The sequence below is a fragment of the Cupressus sempervirens genome, chromosome 6 (genome assembly GCF_028749045.1).
Source record: "Cupressus sempervirens isolate cs-2001-9-10 chromosome 6, ASM2874904v1, whole genome shotgun sequence".
Taxonomy (NCBI): domain Eukaryota; kingdom Viridiplantae; phylum Streptophyta; class Pinopsida; order Cupressales; family Cupressaceae; genus Cupressus; species Cupressus sempervirens.
In genome coordinates this window covers 438260486-438286219 of record NC_143123.1, presented here as the reverse complement: position 1 = coordinate 438286219, position 25734 = coordinate 438260486, and the positions used below count along the sequence as shown (strand labels likewise).

At 35.6% G+C, this 25734-nt stretch overlaps 1 protein-coding gene and 1 long non-coding RNA gene across 2 annotated transcripts in view; both read right to left on the bottom strand.

Moving 5' to 3' along the window:
* Positions 1-50: 50 nt before the first annotated feature.
* On the bottom strand, positions 51-443 carry LOC149552933 (uncharacterized). The gene is made up of 2 exons (XR_016352984.1): positions 380-443; positions 51-288 (listed from the first exon to the last, which is right to left on the bottom strand). It is a non-coding gene; the product is annotated as an uncharacterized LOC149552933 (long non-coding RNA).
* Positions 444-6141: 5698 nt separating this feature from the next.
* The window catches only part of AUG2 (HAUS augmin-like complex subunit), a 156098-nt gene continuing 136505 nt past the window's right edge, over positions 6142-25734 (bottom strand). The window contains exon 6 of the mRNA XM_089788468.1: positions 6142-6882. Within this exon, the coding sequence (XP_089644594.1) occupies positions 6493-6882 (390 nt within the window). The 3' untranslated portion in view covers positions 6142-6492. The remainder of the gene's footprint in view (positions 6883-25734) is intronic.

Sequence of the window (25734 nt, the reverse complement as noted above, 5' to 3'; positions counted from 1 at the left end):
GAATTCAAACTAAAACTTACCTCTATCAACCCCTCCTCTAGTAGCATCAGTTGTGTCAACAAAGATATATAACTCTAATGTCCAACCTCATGGGTACTACATGTTTCCTATGAGATACAAAAGCCTATTTTTTAATATCATGAAAATCAATTTTAAAACTATTTATGAAAATAAGGAAAATAACAAATATATAATATATATACATATGATGGGGCTCTCGCTACGAATGGAAATGTTAGAGGGCCTACGATGTTGAATCTATCTAGACTCATCACCAATGGCCACACCCTATACAATAGAGAATGTAATTAAACTTCATTAGAACACAAAAGCTACAAGTGTGCATTAGTATTTAATCACTTTATAAACACTTAATTACCTTTCCCTTGTCAATGTGTTGTAGTTCACTCCCTGCACTCTATCATCCACTAACAGGTGACACCTGCAAGAGAAAAGAAAGATTAGAAACTATGTATGTTTCAATATCAAATAGAAAAGCAAAGAGAACACAACATAATGTACCATAGATGTCTTAAAGCCAAATGAAATAGCCAAAAGTGTGACATCATTGACCTATCTGAGGTCCTCCCCAGTCATCAACTAAACATGAATGAAGATCACATACATGTATAAGTCAGTATGGGTTAAAATTATTCTACTATAAAGATTAACTTTAAATTAACTATGTCGTAACAAAAAATGTATGTGTGTATTGACATAGAAGGAGCCCATGGCTCTGCATGCCCCTCCTCTCTCACCTCAGGGTCTACAGTCTTGGTAGGTGTGTGTGTTGTATCCTTCTCCCCAAAAAAAAAATTGATACTCAAAATGATCACCACCGGGGTCTAGACAAAGATTATTGCACATTGTGCAAGTATGGAACACACAAACATGTGATGTACTCGTCGATGATGAACTCATGCCAACATCATCAACATGGAGAGGCGACACTGACCTAGTCTGGGAGATCAATAGGCTACTCAATTTGTGGATGACTCTAATAGTCTAAGAGTTGCACTAGAGGAGGGGGGGATACATTAGTAGGGGGACAAAAGTGCCAGCTTTCTTCTGTTGGGCAAGGGTCTATCCTAGGGAACTCCTCCTCCTACGCCCATGTTAGGTCTCATGCTCTAGTAGTTCACCTTGAGGCTCAACACAAATTCGGAATACAATTTCTTAATGAAATAGAATGGGACCTCTAAATTGTTGTGGTGGAATTTCAAAAACCATACATTAGTGATTCAAAAAATTTGCCCATATAGCCTCATTTGTGCACCATTTAATTGATAATTTGGGTCTTGTTCATTCTATTGTTTTACCAATTTTTTGGTTCACAAAAAGGTTAACTATATCATCTTTGGTTATGTTTAGGGTTGCAACCTCATCATAGTCCAGCCCATCATCAAATATGGCATGCATCTGCTCATGCCAGTGAAGAGCAGCATATTGTTGATCAGTAAGTGTCTGAATATTATCCACTATGGTGTTTAACGTGGATAACATGGGAGCCAATGTAGGTATATTATTATATGTTGCTTGAAAACACCTCAGTTTGGTAAGATTTTCTTGTCTCAAATCTTCACTTCAATGAGAGTTTTGAGGGGGTAGTGGATCGTTTGGTGGAGGTTGAGGATTTTGGTGAGGTTGTGGAATATTTGGTAGAAGGTTTCGAGGAACATTGTTTTGTAGCTCAGTGTTATCATCATCATTCAAGTCAATCATGCCTATTTAATTGCAATGAATCCAAAAATTACTAATTGTATTGGTAGTGTATAATTAAAATGAAAAAACTACTGATTTCTATTTTAAAAACCTAATTTTAAATAGAATTCAATGAAAACAATAAATAAATTTTAAAAAATTAAAATTAAAAATTAAAAAATACTTATTAATTATGGATTGAGTTTCCTTGTTCCTATATTCGATCTTAGATAGGATACGTGAAATGGCACCCTAGTTTGCAACAAACACTGTGAAAAAAGTGAATTCACAATGGTAAAATATCCCTCAGGTTTTATTTTTGTAGTCGCAAGTCTCAGGCACCTAATATGGGATTGGGTACTCGAAAAGGTATCGTATTACTTTTTGCTTTGGTATCAGGAATGGTGGGAACAAAGTCAGAACGAAATTTGAAACACTTTTAGTTGTTTTATAACTACAATTTTTTCATATCACCACTTTTTGGCACACCATGATCTTGGACATTCCCAAATACCTATTACTAGAAGGTATTTAAATGCAAATCATAATTTTGTCCTCTATAAGCCTTGGCATCTAGTGGAGAGGAGAAGCATTGCCAAGGGCTTAACCTCCCAACTGTGGACCCTTAAGTATCCCTACACAATCTCTACTGAGAAAGGCCCTCCCTCCCCTACGATTTGGCCTGGGGCACCACTATCCAACCACTAAGCATCTTGATGTTAGAATGTCAACCCATCATTCGGTTTGGCAAGAAGACTCAATACAATGGACTACCATGAGATGACTTAGCTATTTAGATCTAAGTATTGTTACTTATTTGTGTTTTACTTTTTCATGCAGGGATATTCCCATTCACACCCTTCATCTCAACTAGGTTAGTTGTTAGCCTGGGGCACCACTATCCAACCACTAAGCATCTTGATGTTAGAATGTCAACCCATCATTCAGCTTGGCAAGAAGACTCAATACAATGGACTACCATGAGATGACTTAGCTATTTAGATCTAAGTATTATTACTTATTTCTGTTTTACTTTTTCATGCAGGGATATTCCCATTCACACCCTTCATCTCAACTAGGTTAGTCGTCACAGATGAACTTATGGATTGTTCTTAAGTGATATTTGGTTTATGGAATATAAACATTCCCATATTATCATGCCCAATTTGGCCTATGGTGTTACAATGAGATTATGATCCCCTTCAGATTAATAAACATATCATATAGGTGTAGCTCTCATCTCAAGGGTATGTGAGCAGCACCTCTATATGAGTTGCACTCTTTGACAACAAACATATGCAAAATTATACTCAAATGTCATTATAGATATGATCTATCATTAGCAAAATGGCTACTATTGATATCAGTTTAACAAAAAAAATATATGCAAGCTGAGATCATTACATCTCAAGACTCAAGAAATAAAGAAAATAATGAAGCCCTCTTTAATAGGAAAATGGGGTAATCCAAGAGTATGACTTCTGAAAGATAAAGATAATTCAGATTATAATTGCATGACCACAAAATAACATAGCTTGATCTGAGAATACAATAAATCGGTGTTGAGTGTGTCGGCTTTCTCATGCAAGTTCACCCTTATATCTACATCAAGTGTAGAGACACTAGATAACTCAGCTAGTACTTGGCTTCTCAGAGTAATTGTTGTATATAACCACGTTCTAGCTTGGAAAGAGTAGAAGCTGATGGAGCAAAATGATTCAAAGAAGAAGCAAAAAATGATATCTGGAACTATCGACCTAAATGGTAAGAGGAAAATATATGAGTAAATCTATAACTAAGGCATGCATAGACATGCCAAAAAGGTCCCTTGTGTGCATGCTCAGTTATGCAAAAGATTCCAAGGTGGCAAGGCATTCCTCAAGGCCATCAATTCCAAAATAATTAAATTCCATCAATTCAAATATTTCAAAAGAACATTTGAGAAATATAAGTCAGTGAAAAATATAGGAAGTCACTCAAATCAAGGGGCCCTCTATGCGATGGAACAATAATAATGATAAGGGTTCTCCCTCCAAATGATTTAAAATATGTATATCGACATCATGGTACATATGCCACCTCTATTTGTGCGCACACGTGCACACGCGCACACACACACGTGCGTAAATTTTATCTTTTTATTTATTTTTGGGCCATTATATTGATTTGCACACGTGCACAAACACACACACACACAAACATGTATGTATGTATGTGCAAGTATAGGTATCTTGATATCATGGTGTCGATATATTAAGCATAACAAGAGGCTCCAAAATAATCTCAAATAAAAAGATAACTTGTCTTAATAATTTAATGCTTAATGTTTTCCTTAAGCATTATGAACTGACTGGTTCGCTCATGGTCATCCAAAGTATACTCTTGTTTGCCTTGTCGTTCACTCTTAGCCATGGTGGTTTAGGACTCATACATGTTTTTCCCTCGCCTTCACCATGTCACTGGAAGAAGGAATTGTCCACAGTAATATGATATTTTCCTCAAACCATAGTTTCTATAACAAATTATTTTTTCATAAAGCATCATAACACCTAACCACCATTTCACTTCGCACTTCGCACTTTGCACTTCGCACTTCGCACTTCGCACTTACTTAACACCTAACCACCATTTCACTTCGCACTTCGCACTGCTTGCTTGCTTGCGCATGCACGCACACACACCTATCTATTTTGAGTATGATAGTCTCTATTTTTTATTCCATGAATCGATGATATTTGCCATGTTCATTGTTTAATATTGACCACCTTAGTCGATACTTTTCTTATTTTATTATTAACAAATTGCAATCACAATGAAGCAACATCATTAAAATGTGATTTGTAAATAGGCAAATATATTATAAAGTGTCACCTTGTATCAAGTGAGACATGGATCATGGAGAAGCATGACACATCTTTATATGTGTGTGTGTTTGGTGGGGCAGGGGTGGGGGGGCTTCTCCCCCTAAAAGGATGCATCTTAGCAACAAAGACACATCTCAGAGACTTTTTGCATCTATGGAGACTTCAAAAAAAGTTGGAGGCTTCATGACATGGTCTCCCGGTCTCCTAATCCAAAAAGTGAAGTATCTCGAAAGCTTTTTGATAAAATAAATAAATGTAAAATATAATATTGAATTTTTTAATGCATTTTAACCCTCATTTCAATATGTTTTAATGCAAAAATTAATACCAATGACAATTCAAATGATTTTTTGGAGAGCATGATAGTTGAAGACCTTGAGATGGATGATCACAGCCTTGTGGAGTAGATGTTAGTACCATCAACATACTAATACTAAATAGATTTCTGATTTTCTTTTACTACACTAAGTTTCCTCATTTTTGTTTGCATATCAGCAATTCAGCAACAAACTATACTTTTTGAATTTAAAATTTGGATATGCATTGGTAATCTCAGCGATTATCAATCTGATATGACGATAATCATATGCAACATTTGGAAAGCAAGTATGACTATGAGATACAATAATGTGATTATGTGAGTTTTGAAATATTTGACTATATATTAATGTGACATTACTAATATTATTTACTTTAGTATTTTAGTTTTACAGTTTTACTCTTTTGTATTTAGTATTAGACTCTTTAAACTAAAAAAAAAAAAGGAGTGTTGGCTCAAGTACCCTCGTCTCCCATTTTTCAAAATTTGTTGTACCATAGACCTCCAAGTCTCCCCGTAAACAATGTGAATCTTGGAAAGCGCCAAAATCAGTCAGTATGAATACAAGTTACAAAGGCAGCAATCCTTAGTATAATATTACACAAGTTACAAAAGGCAGCAATACTTGCTCAAATATGTTTCAATCCTTTGTTCTAATTCTCCAAGCACAATATTGGTAACAATATCAGTGATACTATATTCAAGATAATAATTTGGAATAAATTAAAAATCCAATTGCCTAAACCTGATCTAAACTTAACGTGTAAATTTTGTTGATCGCATTTCTTTAACCTTGGATCAATTTCCTATGTGTTTTCCTCATTCAACCTTCAATCTCTACTTCAACAAGCACTAAAATATTAGTTATTTAAGAACTTTTGATGTTGGTTTAAACATGCATATATTTTTCTGACCTTTGTTGTACATAACTGTTTATTTTGGAATTCATATAATGCAATTCATAGGAGATACAGACCTCAAAGCCTAGGCTGATTAATTTCAATGACAACAAAACTGGATAGAGCCCAAAATGGACATCCAAGTAAATGGTATGTTATAAGCTTTAAAAGAATCGTGAGTAAAATGCACTCAGAAAATACTCTTTACCTCATTTTCCTTCCAAAATTTATGTTTGAACATCACTATAATGTTCCCATAGATCACCTTGCTCAAATGCTCAAATACTGCATAGAATATGACTTGTAAGTGATGGAATACCGTCATTTACGATTTAGTATTTGGAAAGGAGGATCTCTATTTTGTCATGGAAGAACAGAGTTTTATATTGCACCTGTATAATTATAATAGTAACTTTACAGTGAGTAGTGAACTCCTTACTTTAAAAACAGTGCCAAAGTAGAGACAATACTTGGCAAAGGTTTAACTTTAAGTTGAAACACACAAATGGATGGTGCATTCCAAAACAACCAAAAACTTAAGATATGGATTGAATTTTGTGTTTTGAAAAACAAAAACTAAAGATAGGAAATAGATTCCGTATTTAATTAACTGACAACACTAATGGCGAACAAGTGATTCCAACATGTTCAGGACACTTTGTAATTGATGGGAGAACAAATATTGATATAACTCAATATATCTACATTATTATGTTATATTACGAGCAATGTTTTGAGGAGGCCATGATAATCGTCTTTGCTTCAAATTATCATGATCAGGCTGCCCGGCATTAGTCGGCACTCCAAAATCATTATTTTCAGCCAAAGATTCCAACTGTTCGAGTCTCTTACGGCTACGAATAACAACATCATCTGAGCTTGGTTCATCCATACTATAAGTTGCATTCCAAGGAGGAGGAGTTGCACACACAGAATCTCCTTGATCTGACATCCAAGATGCCTGTTTCAGTGGTGTAACAGGACATGAAGAACCAACTCGTGATTTATGAAGATCGGCAATTGATTCTCTCATTGCTGAAACAGCTTCGAAGTACCGTGTGCAAGAAGCTAAGGCAACTGGAATTGGTCGGAGTATTTCCTGTGCAGGAGTCATAAAGAAGATTTAATTCAACTTCTGTAAAGCATTTCAATTTCCCCCAAAAGCAGCTAGTAATAAGAATTTCTCAATATATTTTCATTATCAGGACTTCATGTGAAATAATGCAGTAAAATAGGCAATGATGCACACATAAATGTATGTGGCATAAAGATCATATCAAAAGAGTCGTAACAGAATGTTAAACATTGTAATTAAATTTGAAAATTATGCTCTAGACTGGGCCAAAAGCCATAAACGGGGCTTAAAATACATGTCAAAATAAAAGTGATAACCTGAATGAGTGCTCAGCCTATTTCCCTGAGCTAATACTGCTACATAAATCAAGCCATCAAAAGAATATACTTTTGACTGATCTAAAAACTTGACAGTCAAACTTTAAAGAAAAGCATTAGAGGATAAGTGGAAGGAACAATGCCCCTATGGAGCTTTGCTGGAATTCTTTCTAAAATTGCTTGCAATATAAACTCCCTCCTCCCTATCTGAGTCTCAAAGAACATTATTCAGGAAATCAACAACCTCTTTTATATTATCATCTTTTGATGCAAGAGCATCCTAGGTATAAGGGCAATCTTGCATTGCTCACAAATATTATTTAGTTTGTCTTTTCAATAAGAGCTTTCAAGTGCAGAGTTGCTATTTCAGAATGTTCTAGCTTATTCTATGAAGGTTTATTTTAGATATATCAGTCTGTCATTAAAGTTTCATTTCAAGATCAAGTCTAGTTTTGAAGTTACTGAAAATTTTCAATATTGGTAGCAGGGTACAGAAACTTCGAACTCAGTTTCAAACGCTTTAGAGGGTCCAAAAAGATGTCAAACCTTGGTTGACTAGAGCTTGCACAAGTTTAGCACTGTAAAGAAGTTCGTGGCATTTCTGAAATGGGGTCATAATAGCCAATCAGAACAAGTGGCATTGAGTTATGGTCTCTGGAAGTTGTACTACCTGAAATGGATGAAAATGAATTTCCTTCAGAATTTCTTTAGTGTTCTGAAGTTGTTTGGGGTCTACTCTAATGTAATAAAATATCAACAATATTACCTTAGGGATGGTTGGCCTCATAGTTTAGGGTTAAAATTTCTATAAACTTCTTGGGCGGTTAAAATTACCTATATAAAAAGGCTTGTAGGTTTGTCTAAAACATTTATGGGGGACATATATGGTGGCTATGGCTTGCACAATATTGTAACGAAAATTCCAATGTGGCTTTGCATGCCATATTTCTAAATATTGTATCTCCATTTTATTAGAGCTAACAAGTTTTCGATTTCCCGTTCGTACAAATTGTTGTTATTTCTCTATTTTGTCATGTGTGTTTGTGTTAATAAGGGGAGAACCATTCATCTTTATCTTTTTTCAACAGGTTCACTAGATATTTACAGCATGTAAGAACCCCAACTTGGTTCAACCACTGAACTCACTATCAGCTGAACCGTGCTTTGATGGTTTTAATTTTTTGTTTTGTATTGTATCTGAATTTTTTTTGTGCTTTTGAGGGTTTTGACATAAAAATCAAACAACTTCTAATAAACTGATTATCAGGTAGAGATATTGAAAATGATAGACAACTATATTGAATGCCAAACAAATACTCATTCTTATCATGGAAAAACCATTTTTGAATGCTTATACAAAAAACAACTATAACTAATAAGAAACCTGACAACTGTAACTAATAAGAAAACTGATATAAATGCCCACACTGTTGATCCGAATAGTGTAGCGCACTGTTCACGGGTACTGTAGTGCACTATTCAGGGCACTATAGCACACTGTTCACAGGTACTGTAGCGCACTGTTCATGACACTGTAGCAGCAAATAAACCTTTGAAAATAATCCCTTTCAAAAACTGCCAACCCAATCTCTTAAATCTGACCCAAACTTCACCAAATTCATCCACTTGAAATCCAATTAGAGTCTCTGATTAAAACCCTCCAATATCACTAGGTTCACTGGGTATTTCACCAGCTCAGATGGTCGCTCATAGAAGAACTATGTTCTCCAATGGCTTCTGCAAATAGAAACCCTCGTTCTCCAAGCAAGTTCATACTCATCGAAATATTCTCAAAATGTAATGATCCCCAAGTTCGATCTCTTGAAAAAATATATAGCCTTCTTCAAGTTCGAACTCCCAAAAAGCTCTTTAAAATGATTTAAATGAAATCCATTTATTTCATTCATTTGACATTGAAATGACTTAGGGAATTGTGTAATAAATTAAATATAAATTTGGCCCCCTTTTCAATGATAAGGCAACCCTTCATTAAGACACTTAAGTTATAATATAAAATTATATTTTAGCCAAATAAATATTAATAACTCCACTAATACTCAACATTTTCGCATGCATATGACCAACACCCCTTTTGCTAAAAATAGCAAGTGCCCATCTCCAACACCACCGACTAACTATAAATAATAAGGTCTGAATCTGGAGTCCTAGAACTCAAATGAACACCAATCCTGAATAACTCTGACTACTGAAGAAGCTGCTCCCCTCAGAGGACCCTCTTCCCATCCTCATTAGCCTATGAGGGTCAATAATAGGCCAATCTATTCAGCTAGCTGCTGTCAACTAGAAGGGGACATCACACAGCAGTAGCTCAGTTTTGTGAAGCCTGTTTTCATTTTTATTATCCAGTCTGCCGCAGGTAACATCCAGTTTAGGGAGAGATTCTTAGGGTAGCTTCAAAATGCCCCAAGAGTTTTCTGGCAATTCCTAAATAATTACTTTTATATGTGAAACTCCTCCCTATAACCAGAGCCTCAAAGTATATTCCTTAGGGATCAAAAACTAGTAACTAATAGTCCTTCCATTGCATCACCTTTACTAGGTATCACATCTACTATGATAGAATTGTATAGGCAGGAGAGTGAGAAAACCCTTTTCCTCCACTTTTATTGTCCAATTTGCCTTGTGTGAGTTTCAATTACATAAGGGACACTCAAGCTGACCTCAGGCCATAGGCAAAAATCTTTTTGGTCAATCTTTACATGCCAAATAATTCAGCACCCTTGTCTCACATGAAACAGTTGCATTTCTTTGCCAAGAATTCCATTGAAGACCTCAGAGGCAAAATTCTTAAAGAATTGACAAGCATCAAACACAATAGGCAACTATGTCTAGTTAAATGACTAGTGCCAGCAGATCCTTCACAGCAATGTCACAAGGTCCATTTGTGGAGTTAGGTGAAGAGGAGCTTCAGAAGTTCATCAACATGTAACATGTACGAAAAACTTCAAATAATATATCCTTCAGTTTTTATTTTTACTTCAATATATTAAATTAATTTTAAGATTACAAATATTTAAAGTTATTTGGACCTTTAATTTCTTTTTTTTTCTTTTTTTGTGAAACTTGATATTTATATTAATAATAACTGGTTCAAAAATGGCTCCCGGAGAAAAGAACCAGAAAAGAAAAACTCCAGTCATTAAGGACTTCTAAACTTTAATCTAGCTAAAATATATTAAATATTAATAGTAAAAAAAATCTAAACTTAAAAGGCTGAATGTTAAAAAATATACAATTGTTTATAAAGTTAAAATAATCTGAGAAACAACCCTTAGAACCACAGTCACATGCTCAACTTCAAAGTTTGATCCAATGCTTTAGTAAGTCCATAGGAGGTAAGGTAAGGTGAAGCTTAAGGAACAGAAGCTGCAATTATCAACCATCAATTTGAAACCAACTGTTACACCCAAGTTTTTGCCAATTTGTATAATCATATAGTCATTATGCAATTCATGTGAATGTAAGTTAGCTAGTAAATCAGTTGAATATTATGATCGTGTGAAATGGAAATGGAAATGGAAATGTGGTTGTTTGTTTTAATATATGACATGTTAGTTGTTTGTTACAATTTTAATAGAAAATGAATATTTATTATTTTAAAGAAGTTTGGAAAACGTTAATTGCTTATTTGAAAGGGTGGTTAGTTGTTATGATGATTATAACAATGATTTTTTATTATTGCTATCTTGATTTAAATTGAGGAATATGTTAATATTGTGGAAATCCTTCCTGATTGCAAAACACGACAAAGGGGGAGGGGAGTATTGCTAAACAGGAGCTAGGGAGTGGGGCACCAAAAGGTCCATTGACAGACTATCAAGTATGGATTTTAACCATCTTGGCTAAGGATTTAATGACTAGGCAAGCAACAGTGTACACGAGATGACCATGAGCTAACTAGTCACTTCATAACACTTATGAAGAAAAACATCAAGCATTTAAATAATAATATAAATTGTTACTTTTTCTATCTAAGATCGTTGTACTGTCTCCTGATTATATTCCATTTATTGACACCATCTTATCATGACATCTATTCTTGCACATACATGTATATGTGTGTCTGTGTGTGTGTAAATCAAAATAATGATACAAAAGAAATATCTGATTAAATTTATGCACATGTATGTATATATGTATGCACAAATAGAAGTGGGAAAGATACAATGTTGCCAATATATATTTTAAAATCATTTCGAGGGAGAACATTTACAAACATCATTAATATTTGTTCCTTATTGTTTAGAGCGATTGCCTATCTTACCATCAGGCTTTTATTTTCAAATATTTCAACCAATGGAGTTACTTATTTGAATCAATTGGAAATGTAATTTCTTTATGGAACCGATATCTGGCCTTACATCTTTCATCTCAGCCTTTCTTGTAACCAAGCATGCATTTGCAGGTTGGTTTATTTATCTTCTCGTGCTATGCAAGCATTCTTTTACCTAGTCTTTCTTTTGTGCTCTACGATTTCATTTCTCCCTCATGGCAATACGCCAAGGACTACGATCACTACAAAATTCATTGAGAGTGAGCTCCATATCCTTCAAGAGCCTAGTGTGTCGCATCAAACTTGCCAAGCCTCTCTTTGCATTCATTTTTGTAGAATTATCATTTCTGCCTACCAAACGAGGATAGTGTTGTGAGGTTTTCACACCATCGCCCCAAAATTTTGGGGACCCCCCTTTTTTTTTATTGCCTCGACAAATTTTGGATTGTCCAACAATTTTGATTTTTCGAAAATTTTGAGCCTTGGACACCTTCAGGCCAGTGGGAGAAAGGTTAGATTTATTTTCACCTAGTTTCAACTTGATTTTCCAGAGCCACCAATTCTATCCTTAGGCCGAACAAGTTTCAAAGTGAATTCCAACTTGGCAGGATAAAATTGTGAATTTTGTACTTAGACATTTCCTTTTGAAAATTTGGATATAATTGTATAAATTTGGATAATTTTCAAAAAATGAAATTTTTGTTAAATTTGGTCTTTTGGAAAATCTTAATTCTTTTTTTGGTGAAGAAAATTAATTTTTGTGATGGTGAAGTCAAATTGCAAAATTGATTTTTAGGCTCTAGAGAAATAATTTTATTTGTGTTAAAATGCTAAAATTGCTTAGCTAAATCGATTGGGATTTAAATTGCAAAATTCGACTTTAAATGGATTAAATTGCCTTGAAAACTTTTTAGTCTTTAATGAAATTAGTAATTTAAACTTGAAAAATGGCTTTTGGCTAGCCAAAATCCAATTTTAATGACATTAATTACTAAATCTTCATTAAATGGAATTAAATGGAAATGTTTAACACCTCTAAGGCATTATTTATTTTCTTTTGCAATTTTGGTCCAATTGGCAATTTAAAAAGTTGATTTTCATCATGGCAAAATTAATTTTAGCTAAGTATTTAATTGTGGGCCATAATTTTGCATTAATTATTTGTTTTTTTTTCTCCCAGGGTCCAAGTCGGCTAGCTAGGAGGGAGTAAGAAAGTTGGGTATAAGAGGAGGCCTCTCTCCCATTTCTTTCTCACTTCTCCTTCTCAAGGCGTTGGTGATTTTGCAAGAGCAGATCTGCACTCTTCTTGCTTGGTGAATTTTGTGGAGGGCGAAATTTGTGGCAGCTGAATTTTGTGGAGGGCGAAATTTGTGAGGCTGAATTTTGTGGAGGCCAAATTTTGTTGAGAGTGAAATTTGTGGGAGCCGAATTTTGTGGAGGGCGAAATTTGTGGAAGATAAAATTCCGATTTTTGCAAGAGGCTGCAATTTTTGCCCTAGGTTGGGTAATTTTATTTGGAGGTGAATTGCATGATAAATTTCTGATTTGCAAGGGATTTGAAGTTCTTAAGGTCGAGTCCTAATTCTGAAAAGTCGCTATAAGATTATTGGTTAAAGCGAATTTTCATCATCTAGAGTTGCAAGGGGTCCTTAAGCTGACATCCTTCTTTCGTTCTAGTCTTAGGATTGCTTCCCTTGGTTCTACTTGCCTTCTAGTCCACCACTCTACCATCCCGTAATAGGGCAATGAGCATGGAAGAGGTTAGTGCAAGTAAGAATCCCAAGTGAACAAGACTAAGAAAGACAAAGAGGATATGATGCCCAAAACGCCCTTCTTTTGAAAAATGAAGAAAATAACCGACACCAATATTGGTATAGTTGACATGATACGGATGAAGGAAAGACTGAAGGAATGACAATCCCCCCTTGGCAAAGAGGATATCAATGAGACAGATTTTGGATCGAGGTTGGATGAGTTGGGAAAGATTGCTATCAAGAAAAAGCATTTGAGCACCCTTTCCTCTCTCAATGCTTTTATTGGATTTACGAAAGAATATGAGAAGGATCATGAAAAGATGCTACAAGCAGCAAGCAGCATGGTGAAGTTAGTGGAACTCAGAGCGAAGCACACACCTTGTCCTCCTATGGAAGAAGTTAACGAAAGGCTAGCTAAGTTCATTGCCTTAGCTAAGAAAATGAAAGAAAAGGGAAGATTTATATTAGAAGATCATTTGATGTAATCCCAAATGGCAATTTCTCTTTCTTCTAGAATAGGGCAAATGTCTATTTCCGATTGGCCAACATTTTGGTGCCTTCTCATTGGTTGCCACTTTTTGCACTTTTTTCATTGGTCCATTGATGAGGTGGCAGCTTCTCATTGGCCGATGGGGTGGCAACCCTAATTAGGGTTTTGAGGATCCAATCTGGATCGTTGATCTTGTTTTGATCTCCACCGTCCGTTGTATTTTTGGCTCCTATATAAGGCCATTTGCTCTCATTTGTAAAGTGTTGGAGAAATTGTTGCGAAGATAATACCAAAATTGCTCTCTTTTTCATTGTTGTGATTTGCATGTTGATTAAGAACATTGGGGATTATTGCATGTTTTCTACTTCCACTTAGTTAGATTTCTTTTCAAGTTGTTGAAGCAAATTTCATTTCAAGTTGTTTAAGTGAGAGTAAAGTAGATGGATAGTGGTATGGTAGCATTGGTAAATGTTTGATAGGGATCAATATTAGACCACGAGCATCCTAACGGTTGGTTGGGAAGCCTTGTGTGGTAAACTAGTCTATTATTCCTTTGAATCATTGCACCTGTGGAAGTGAGGTTGTTGGTCAGCTCTTATTAGGTTCGATCCCCGTCCATTTGCTAACCTTCCATTCATAGGAGTAGGAGTAGAATAGTGAGTAGCTGGATAGTTGAAGTTTAGAAAGAGAAGTTAGAGAAGCAAGTCAAATATCAGTGCACATCCATTCACCTTCCACTACCATTGCTTTTCCATCAACATCATCATCGGCAAACACATCCTCCATCATCACCACCATCAACATTATCTGCCACTCGCATATTTCACAAACCCATCATCATCTCCATCATTCCACCAAAGTCCAAGTCATCCTTGAATGAATAGCGTAAGGCCGCCTACGTGATTACCAACAAATCACATCGATAAAACAGAGCGAGTATCCAACGGTGTAAGTAACATTGGAGTTATACTCATGTCCCATGAGCAATAACTTTTCAAGGGAGGAATTGTATGTTTGATACTCAGTATCAAATGTTCAATTGCTAATATGTTATGTAAGTGATACAAAACTCGCATCAACAAATAGTAATCTCTAACGGCACAAGGCAGCACACCTCTTTTAGCAAATTATGCATTCATTATTCCTTTGCTTATGATGCAAGCATAAGGATCGCATGTTAATAACATTGTTGTGAGCATTATAAGTTGTCATCATGTCACTGCAAGTGATCCGTATTTCATATGTCACTTGCAGATTTCGTATATGATATGATATTTGCAAGCACCTAAAATACTTAATGTGCATATTGTTAATTTTTTTGGCTTATACAGAGGTGTTGGCAATATGTCTCTGAGATAAGAACAGCATATGATGCCATGATAAAGATTTTGTACAATGATATTGAATTTAAAATATACAAATTGATATCAGAACTGAATTTAATCACGGGATCTCCTAGGAAGCACCCATAAGGACCGGAATGACTAGAATGGTCAAGACAAAAGGGTAGGAGGAGAGAACATCCCTGCAAGAACAAGACAAGATCATAAATGAAAGTCTTTAATTATATAATTGGATAAAGAAAACTGAGTCAGCTCATGGTTGTCCAGTATATAACTCTTGTTGTCAAGTCAAGCAGTGGGTAATCGGGCATAATTAGTAGCCCATTGAAATCCTTGGCCAAGGTAGGTTAGTAGAACTGAACATGAGAGTTTTGGCCAAAGTGAAGGGGTGCCCAAGCCTCACCTACCCAAATTGAGAAACAAAAAAAACAAGAGATAGTGACTTATCCACCGATATTAAAAAGATCAAACCTCCTAGGTTCTCAGGCTCTGAATTTGGAGAGGATACAAAGGGCTGGTTACCTGAGATGAAACAATATTTCGAAATCAGTAGTTTCTCTAAAACTTTCAAGGTAGCATGGGGAATATATCATCTCTCCTGAGAAGCAATCACTTGATGGGGAAACATTAAAATAGAGCTCAACATTAAGACAATTGAAATCATGTGGGACAGGTTCGTCTCCATTTTCAAAAATTGATGGTTGCTCCAGACCTTCTACAATCAGAAATTGTTAGACTTCCAGAACCTTATGCAAGGGGATTTGACTATGCACAAGTACTGGGAAGAGTTCACACGATTGCTATAGTACGTTCCCCCTTATTAGCAAGACAAAAACTTGAAGGTTAGAAAGTTCGTTATGGGCTTAAATAATAGGATCGAGGGAGCAGTGAGGATGTCCTCGCTCTACGAACCATGGAGGTAAACCTGTATGTAGCACCTCTAGGGTCCTATGACATCATTATGAGGATAAATAGGCCCAGTGAGCATAAAGCAAAAGTAGATTGTCTCGCCAAGAAAGTAGAGTGTCTAGATAATCGGATAAACCCCATGTGCATCCAAGGAATTATACATGAGGCAAAACTTTGTCAGATCTCAGCCATGTAGCTTAAAAGATGCAGAAAAAAGGGGTTAGAAATCTTTGCTATAAAGATAGAAGACTTGAGGGAACCCCTCGAAATCACTTACCAAGATGACTACATTCTTGAAGATGGGGAAATTAAAGGAAAATTGAAGTCTATATCTTAAGAAATTTTAGGATGTGTTTCTAGAAGAACTCCTTGATTTACCTCCATTTAGAGTATTTGATTTCACTATAGATTTGGTACCCAGGGCAGAGCCCATGTCAAGAGTGCCCTATCGAATGACCACTACCAACCTAATGGAACTGCAAGTGCAGCTGCAAGACCTACTGGATAAGAAACTCATTCGACCTAGTGTCTCACCTTGGGGAGCTCTAGTGTTGTTCATTAGGATGAAGGATGGAACTATGAGGTTGTGCATAGATTATAGGATGCTTAACAAGATCACCATTAAGAATAGGTATACACTTCCCAGAATTGACAATCTATTCAATCAGATGAGAGAAGCAACCGTATTTTCCGAGATCAATTTAAGGTCAAGATATCACAAGCTTTAGATCAAGAGGTAATTTACAAAACTGCCTTCAAAACCCAATACACTATGAATTCACATTACTACCCTTCAGGCTAACCAGCACCCTGCAACCTTCATGAACCTCATTAAAAGCATCTTCTAGGATTGTTTGCACAAATTTGTGTTAGTTTTTATTGATGATATTCTCATCTCTTCCCAAAATGAGGAGGAACAATAGAGACATCTAGAGATAGTCTTGCAAACTATGAGAACATAAACTATATGGGAAACTATCCAAGTGTTCTTTCTATCAAAAGGAAATTCAATACCTAGGGCACATTATATTAGCTTAAAGAATAGTCGTACATCCCATCAAGATCAAGGCAATAAAGATTGGTCGGTGCCTAAGAATGTGTCAAAAGTCAAGAGCTTTATGGGCTTAGCTAGATTCTATAGAAAGTTTGTCAGAGATTTCTCCAGAATTGCATATCCCATCACCTCACTCCAAAGTAAGGGGAAGAAGTTTATTTGGACTAAGAAATGCCAAGTAGCCTTCGAATAACTAAAGGAAAAGTTAACTACTGCTCCAATACTTAGAGTACCCGATCCACAAGGTCAATTCGCAGTTATAATGGATGCATCAAGGGAGGGGTTAGGAGGCACATTAATGCAAGAAGATCAAGTTATTGCGTATTATTCCAGAAAATTGAAAAATTATGAACAAAATTATGCACCGCGTGACCTGGATTTAGCAGTCATTGTTCAAGATCTCCAGATGTGGAGGCTCTATCTAATAGGGAAGTCGTTTGAACTTCGGTCAGACCATCATGGACTGAAATATATATTTACTCAGCCTAACCCCAATGCTCGTCAAAGAAGATGGATAGAGTTTCTAGTAGACTATGACTTTGTGATCAATTATATTGAAGGTAAAGAAAAGAAGATAGCAGACCCTTTGAGCCGACGAAGGCATATATCAGCAATGGTGCAATAAATATTGGGCTTAGGGAACAAGTACTGTAATATCTACTTGGTGAGGACTTCTATAATGAGGTTAGTCAAGCACTTCAAAGGGATCCTCAAGATCCCAAATATGGAGGTTACCATTTAGAAGTGGATGGACTCTTGAGAGAAAAGGGTAGGATGTATATACCCAAGAATCCAAAAATTCGAAGATGATTTTAGGAGAAATTCATACTGCTCTGTATTTAAAACACCCTAAGGTGACCAAGATGTTGGCTGATTTGAAACCTTTGTACTTTTGGAAAGGGATGAAGAGAGAAATAGCAAAATACATGGCACGATGCCTCGAATGTCAAAGGATCAAGGTAGAGCACCGCTATCTAGTTGGGCTATTGCATCCAAATGAGGTTCTAGACTCGAAGTGGTAGATGATTACCGTGGATTTTATTCAAGGGTTACCCATGAATTGGAACAGACATAATACCACCCTAGTGGTTGTGGATAGATTAACCAAGGTGGCTCATTTTATACCAGGTAATCTAACAGATGGAGCACCAGAGATTGCTTACAAGTTTGTGAAAGAAATTTTTGTACTTGATGGAGTACCTAAGTAAATTATATCCAATAGAGATGCTAGAATAACATCCATATGTTGGCAAACCTTGTTATCGGCTTTGGGAACCAAGTTAAATAACAATTCCGCCTATCACCCTGAGATCGATGGCCAGATAGCAAGGGTAAATCAGGTATTCGAAGATCTCCTAACTATATTGCATGGAACCACAATACCACTAAGAAATGTAACTTCCCATAGTAGAGTTTTCCTATAACAACTCTTACCAATCTGCTATCAAGATGACACCTTTTGAGGCCCTATACGGGCGTAAGGGAAAAACCCTTGTAAGTTGGAATTGAATTGAAGACAGAATCATCATCAGACCTAAGATGCTTCTAGAGATGGAAAAACAGGTGGTTCAAATCCATCAGAGACTGAAGGAGGAAAATGACTGACAAAAAAAGTATGCAAATGCAAAAAGGATACCCCAAGAATTCTCAGTAGGAGAAAAGGTTCTCCTGAAGGTAAAACCGTAGGAAAGCACTATCAAGTTTTGGAGGAACGCCAAACTAGGCCCGAAATATGTGGGACCATTTGAGGTGTTAGAAGTAAACCCGATTGCCTACAGAATTGCACTACCTCCAACCCTTGCCAGAATGCATAATGTATTCCAGGTATCATATCCTAAGAAATATATCACCCATGAGCGTGTAATTGACTGGACCCTCTTGCAGGTACAAGACTTAGGGGTGTTGGAAATAGATTCACTCAAAATACTCGAGGTGTGTAAGCTTTGCTTATAGAATCAAGACATAACCCAATGCAAGGTCTAGTGGGACCAGTATGCTGAGGAAAATGCTACTTGGGAAGACTATGATGAGATCTTCCAAATTTCTCATCTTTTCTCAAGGACTTGAACTATGAATAAACTCTGTTGGAATGCAACCTAGAACTTTGTATTGTTTTATTGTTTCTTTTATATTGTAAACTTCATCGGGACGATGAAACACAAGGGGGAGGGTATGTTACATCCCCAATTTTTGCCAATCTAAATAATCATATAGTCATTATGTAATTCATGTGAATGTCAGTTGGCTAGTAAATCAGTTGAATATTATGATCATGTGAAATGGAAATATGATTGTTCATTTTAATATATGTAGAGATGATATGTTAGTTGTTTGTTACATTTTCAACAGGAAATGAATATTTGTTATTTTAAAGAAATTTGGAAAATGTAAGTCGCTTATTTGAAATCTATGTTCTCCGAGGACGAGTCCCCGCACAAAAAGGCCACTTTTCGAAAACGGGGACATCCGTTGGGAAGGGGGGATGGGCATGGGACGTCCCCACCCCATCCTCCTTTTCTGAAAATTCCCAAGAAACTTTCCAAAAACTTGGGGATGTCCATACATCCCAGGGACGGTTGGGGATGCCTTGGAAGTCCTTGGGACGCCTAGGCGTTCCCAATTTAACAGCCAACATCAGCACTTAAAAATGTATTTTTCCTTTAATTTTAAAGTAGACCCCTCCTTTCAAGTTCACCCTAACATGCTTATTGCTGTTTGATAGTTAATTTCATCTATTTGGGGGCCTCTGATTAGTATTTGACAACATTATGTTAAGAATCGTTGAATTAATATTGCTGTTATAGTCCGGCTACATGCTCAAAATAGCAAACTATTTGCAAGGTGTTGGAAAAGTTTGAAAAGTGCATTATAGACCTAGAACATGCATCCTTATGTCATTCTCTGACATTACATCAGTGCTAGGTTGGTCTTGGGTTGATATGGCTTCTTTGTGGAAGATATGGTGAATATACGAAGTTGCATCAAGATACCATCTTACTATTACTAACCTATATCATGATTAGTTTCAGAATTAAATGATAGTAGTGTGTTTCAATTTGGAAGGTGGGTTATTGTTCTTGTTGCTATTGAAAATGAATTCTAAATTATGTTCTTGGGTATATTTCAATTTTTTATGTTATTATTTTAATATTACATGCACATTGACAATAATTCCAAATTATGAATGCATTATAGCATATTGAGCATTGAGTTTGATTATTGAAATGTTGTATGTTAAGGTTTTGTGATGTTTAAATGGCATAGTTTATCCATGTCTTTATATGACTGCAATGCATATATGCAAATTTTCCTATATATTTTATATTTTTGGATTTTCTCTATATGTCTATAGCTGTCCCTGTTTGCCGCCGCCCCTGTCCCCAAAATCGGCAAAACAATTTGCCGTCACAAAAACCCATCCCGTTGTCCTATGTCGTCCCCATCCCAGAAACTCGGGGGAACATAGTTTGAAATGATGGTTAGTCGTTATGATGATTATAAAAATGACTTTTCATTATAGTTATCTTGATTTAAATTGAGGGATATGTTAATATCATGGAAACTCTTCTTGGTTTCAGAACATGAGGAAGGAGGGAGTATTCCTTAACGAGAGCTAGGGATTGGGGCACCAAAAGTTCACCATCAAGCCATCAGGTATGGATTCTAACCACCTTGGCTAAGGATTTAACGACTAGGCAAGCAAGAGTATACCTTCGACAACCATGACCTAACCAGTCAGTTCATAACATTGATCAAAAAAAACATTAAGCATTTGAAAAATAATATAAATTGTTACCTTTTCTATCGAGATCGTTATGGGGTCTCCTAATTATATTCCATATGTTAACACCATGTTATCATGACATCCATACTTGCACATACATGTATATATGTGTGTGTGTGCGTGTAAATCAATATAATGATACAAAAAATATATATAATTAAATTTATGCACATGTATGTATATATGTATGTACAAATAGAGGTGACAAATACCATGTTGCCAATATTTTTCAATTTCATTTTGAGGGAGAACCTTTATATTTATCATTAATATTTGTTCCTTATTGTTTTGAGCAATTGCCCATCATTCCATCGGACTTTTATTTTCAAATGCGCTTTTCAAATATTTCAACTAATGGAGTTACTTATTTGAATCGATTGGAAATGTAATTTCTTTATCAAACCTGTTGTCCTGCATTTTGTCACCACAAAATGTTGGTAACAGCACGAAACTTTTCTAAGCTAGTTTTGTGTTTCTCTAAGCTTGAATTTGATATTTAATTGTTTAATGTTGATCGATTGATCCATTTCAATTCAAATATCAAATTGTTTAACTGAAGGCCTTCGTCAAGTCTTTTTCGTTTTGCTTTCTGCAGAGCCTTTGCTTGATTTTTGAAGCCTTCATCGTCAGTTCTTTGCTTTTGAGTTTGCTTTTTCTTGTTTTTGGTCCTTTGGTTTTGCTCATGTTATGCCTTTCGATTCCCCCTTCGATTCGGTCTAACCTAGAGGTCAATCGGAGTTGTCAGTCAAGAGTTATGCTCGTTTTATGCTGTAAAAGTGAACATTTTAGGTGCAACAACACGAATTAAAAATATGATGTTATATTTTCAATTTGACATTCACTTTTTGAAAAATATAACATTATACTCATTTTCTGATATGTTTTTAAGTTACTTTTACTTCAAATTTATAACTTGAAGTGACTATAGTGCACTTTATGTTATAATTTTAAGTTGAGTTACTTTTTAATTTTTCACTTAAAGTAACTATATAACTATATAGTTTCATTTTAAATTTTTAGTTTTAAAAATCAAATACTTATTTAAATGTTACTTTTAAATGATGTTTATGTATTATATTTTATAATATGAAAAATAGATATTGTTTTTGACCCATTTTGTAACATTTTTATAATTTTAGTTGAATTAAATGACTTAAAAGGCTTCATAAGTGGGCATTATATATGCAATTACATGTGAAAAAACTATCAAAAGTGGACTTTTTACATGCAATTGCATATAAAGTCTACTTTAGTGGACACTTTCGATGTCATTACATCAAAAGTTCGTCAAGAGTGGACCTTTTTGATGCTATGACATCAAAAGTGGAGTTTTTATGCTTATGCATCTAAAAGGTGAGAGACACTTTAAAATGTGCAAGTGACCTCAAAAGGTCTGATTTTACCCATAAGCACATTTTAAAACATGCTATGCACTCCAAAAAGTGCGATTTCACTTGGCATGTTTTAAAACATGTATGTGACCTCAAAAGGTCTGATTTTGGAGGAAAGCACATTTTAAAATGTGTTGTGTTCATCAAAAGGTCCGATTTTGAAAGGAAATGTGCAAGTGTTTCCCAAGAATCCGATTTTGCTCATATCTTGAGATTTTCTCAATGGATTTGAACAAAATTTTCTCCATTCAAGGCATTTTTGCTTGGTGATCAATTTCCTTGCATCAAAGATGGATTTAATATGCTGAAAATCGTTTTTGGGAGCTCAATCTTAGGGCACATTTTTGGAGAAAACACCAATTATCTTCATTTTTGCTCAATGTTTTTTCATGAGGACGAATCGATTTGCTCTTATTGGATGATTACATTGCATATTGATCAACATTTTGGTGTTTAAACACCAAATCGATTTACTTGAGATTCTTGGTGAAACACGTTTTTCCCAAAAACGTCCCATGAATGTTCATCTTCAAAAACATGGGAGCATGGAGACTTTTTAGGGCACGTTTTGGGATCTTCCAACAACTTCTCCTTGTTTGCTGCCCTCTCCCATTCAAATTTGCAAGGTTGGAAAAAGTCTTAACATTTTTGGAAAAGATTTCAATATTGGACCATCTTTTTCCTTCATTTTTGGCACTTAATCTTCATATAAGTGGAATTCTTCTTCTTTGCTATTTAATTCATGCTTATCTTGTTGATTTTATGCATGAAATTACTTGATGGTTGCCATTTGTGAAAAACTTTGCCATAGGAAGTGCATTTTTCCTTTAAATATGAAGTTTTTATTCATTTTCATGTTTTTGGTTCTTTCCCAAGTCCCAATTTCAAATTTGAGCTTTGAAGTGCATTGCATTTTGGCATGTTTGAGTTATTTTCCAAAGGTAGGTTGTTCTTTTATTTTTTGTGTTAAGTGCTTGCTTGCCGGTTTTCTCCACTTGGAGAAATTACAAGTTCTTTCCCAAGAACTTGTTTTTGCTTCATTACATGCGAAAGCATCATTATATTCCACATTCCGCTTCATGTCACAACACTTCATCTCTCACTCAACGAAATGCAATTACATGTTTTTCATTCCATTCGTCGTCTGCACATGCATGTAATCCCATTTTCCATCTCCATTTTCACCCATCTCACTTTTTGCTTCCATTCGCACGACACGATTACACGAAATGTCTCACGTGTAATTGCATTCAAAAGATTCAATTTTGACTAAGTCACATTTGAAAACTCAAAAAGATGTCATTTTCGCTTCCCACGTACTTTGACTTCTCTTTTTCACCAAAAGTGACATAAAACTCATTATCTCACTTTCATTTTCCATTTTCATCCCTTTATATGCATTTGCGCTTTTGTGAGCAAATACATGTTTCCGCATCTTTCCATCTCATCCTCCATTCGCACATATATGTGAAGTATATTCTTCATCCGCGTTTGCATCTCATTTCACCCTCCACCTCCCGTTACATGTTGCTTTTACATGTATTCATTTTTCATATAATAATGCCTTGAAAATGCTAAGTCACTTTTGAAATCAGCAATTTTGATTTTTGCACGCATTCCCATGCATTTCGCCTTCACACATTCTCAGTCCATTCCATTTCATTTCATCTTCCATTTTCACACTTTCATATCATTTCATTCCACTTTCCGTTCCATTGCATATGCATATGCTTTCTCTTTGAAGTATCTGTGAAGTCTCCAATCCATTTTCGAATCTTCACTGCTGATCCGGAATTCACTTGTATGGAGGTTTCTTCTGATGATGTATTTATGTTTTGGGATTTTTGTATTGTAGCACAAGCACAAGATATATACTCGCCATCCAAGTCCAGAGGCAAAATGAAATATCAATATGATAAAGAATTGGCTCATACAACTTCTTCTTTAGTCATATTTGTTTTGGATAACGTGTTGGACACAAAGATTGGTCATGTAGATGTGGTTGATTTTCTACAAAGAGTTGAAGCCCTGGCTAGTCATGAAATGAAATGCATTAGGAGAAGCAATATTCATTTGGTATCCACATTTCCTATGGCAGCTATAGAACCTGACTTCGTTTATGGATGTGCACGGTGGTTTACTCCTAAGACAAAAACTATTAAAAACATTAATGGCAAAGTTATCATTAGCTTAGATCCTGAGGTTATAGAACAAATCTTCAAGGTTCCGCATAAATCAGAATGTGCTGATTTGACTAAAGAATCATCATTGGCTTGTTGGAATGAGCAAAAGAGTAACTATTAGAAGTATGTCAACCTTTACTGGTTAGACAATAAAAGAAGCAATTTTTTCAGATGGCCAAAGACTGTTTATCGGTTAAATTTCAAACAAGAGTACAAGGATCTCATCATCCTTCTCAACAGAATTTGTGGCCTTAAAGATTCTACTGATTTTGAGTCATGGATGTATAGTTCATGTTTCAGATTATGGAGAATAAAGAACGCATATTTTGGGAAGAACTTATCAGTACTGCACCCTGCCAACAGATATGTAATGTGGGAACATCAGTGCCTTTCTACATGAATTCTTATCTAGTCTACACGTTGCTGCTATGGGATCTTTCTCTGGTCTTTCTACCAAAGGAGATCATCTTCAAGTTCCTATTTGGGACTACTATGACCAAATCACTTTGGCAAATAGTAAGTTCCACCATAGAAGAGTCCAAGATGCCTTCTTTGGATATTTCTAGTGCTTGTTTGATAAGCAGTTGGTTATCAAAAGAGTATCTGATGTAGCATGGGAGAAGGTGAACATGAGGACAAAACTTGACATCATGAAGATGGATTACTGCAGATTAAAATTGCAACAAATAATTGATCTTAACATGTTGGAAATCCTTTCATATTTCCAACTTGAAGATGATGGTGACATCCTTGATCTGGAGTTTCATCAGGCCAGTTTTGATAAGAAGTGCCTTTTTCTTATTCAATGGCAACAAAAGGAAGGTACATCTATCATGGACAGATTTCAATCCATCCTAGTAAACACCAACAAATGATTGAAAAGTAAAGGCCTTAAAAGAGTAAATCCTAAGATGGGCTTGGATTGTGGAAATTTTGGTCCTCCTGGTAGGAAATCACAATTGGAGATTACAGGGAAAGATGGTGCCTCATCTTCTGATGCCAAGGGTTCCCTCAAATTCAAATTGAAGGGTGGAAAAGGAAAAAAATCATCTCAAGTTCCTGAATCAATTCAAGAATCAATAGCGGAATCAGAAGAAGAATTGGAAACAGAATTTGATAAGGGAGATTCAGATGAAGGGGAAATCACGATCATATCTCCTTCAAAGCTTGCACAAGCTTGTACGTCTCCTGTACATGAAGAACCTTTTTTGCATGAGGTTGATGATGATGTGTGTAACATCCGGTTTTCCCGAGTCTAAATTAACATCTAACATACTCAAAGAATACAATTATTACAGTTATATCATTCATGTTCATGTGAATAAGTTTTACTGTTAAAATCGGTTAGAGAAAATTT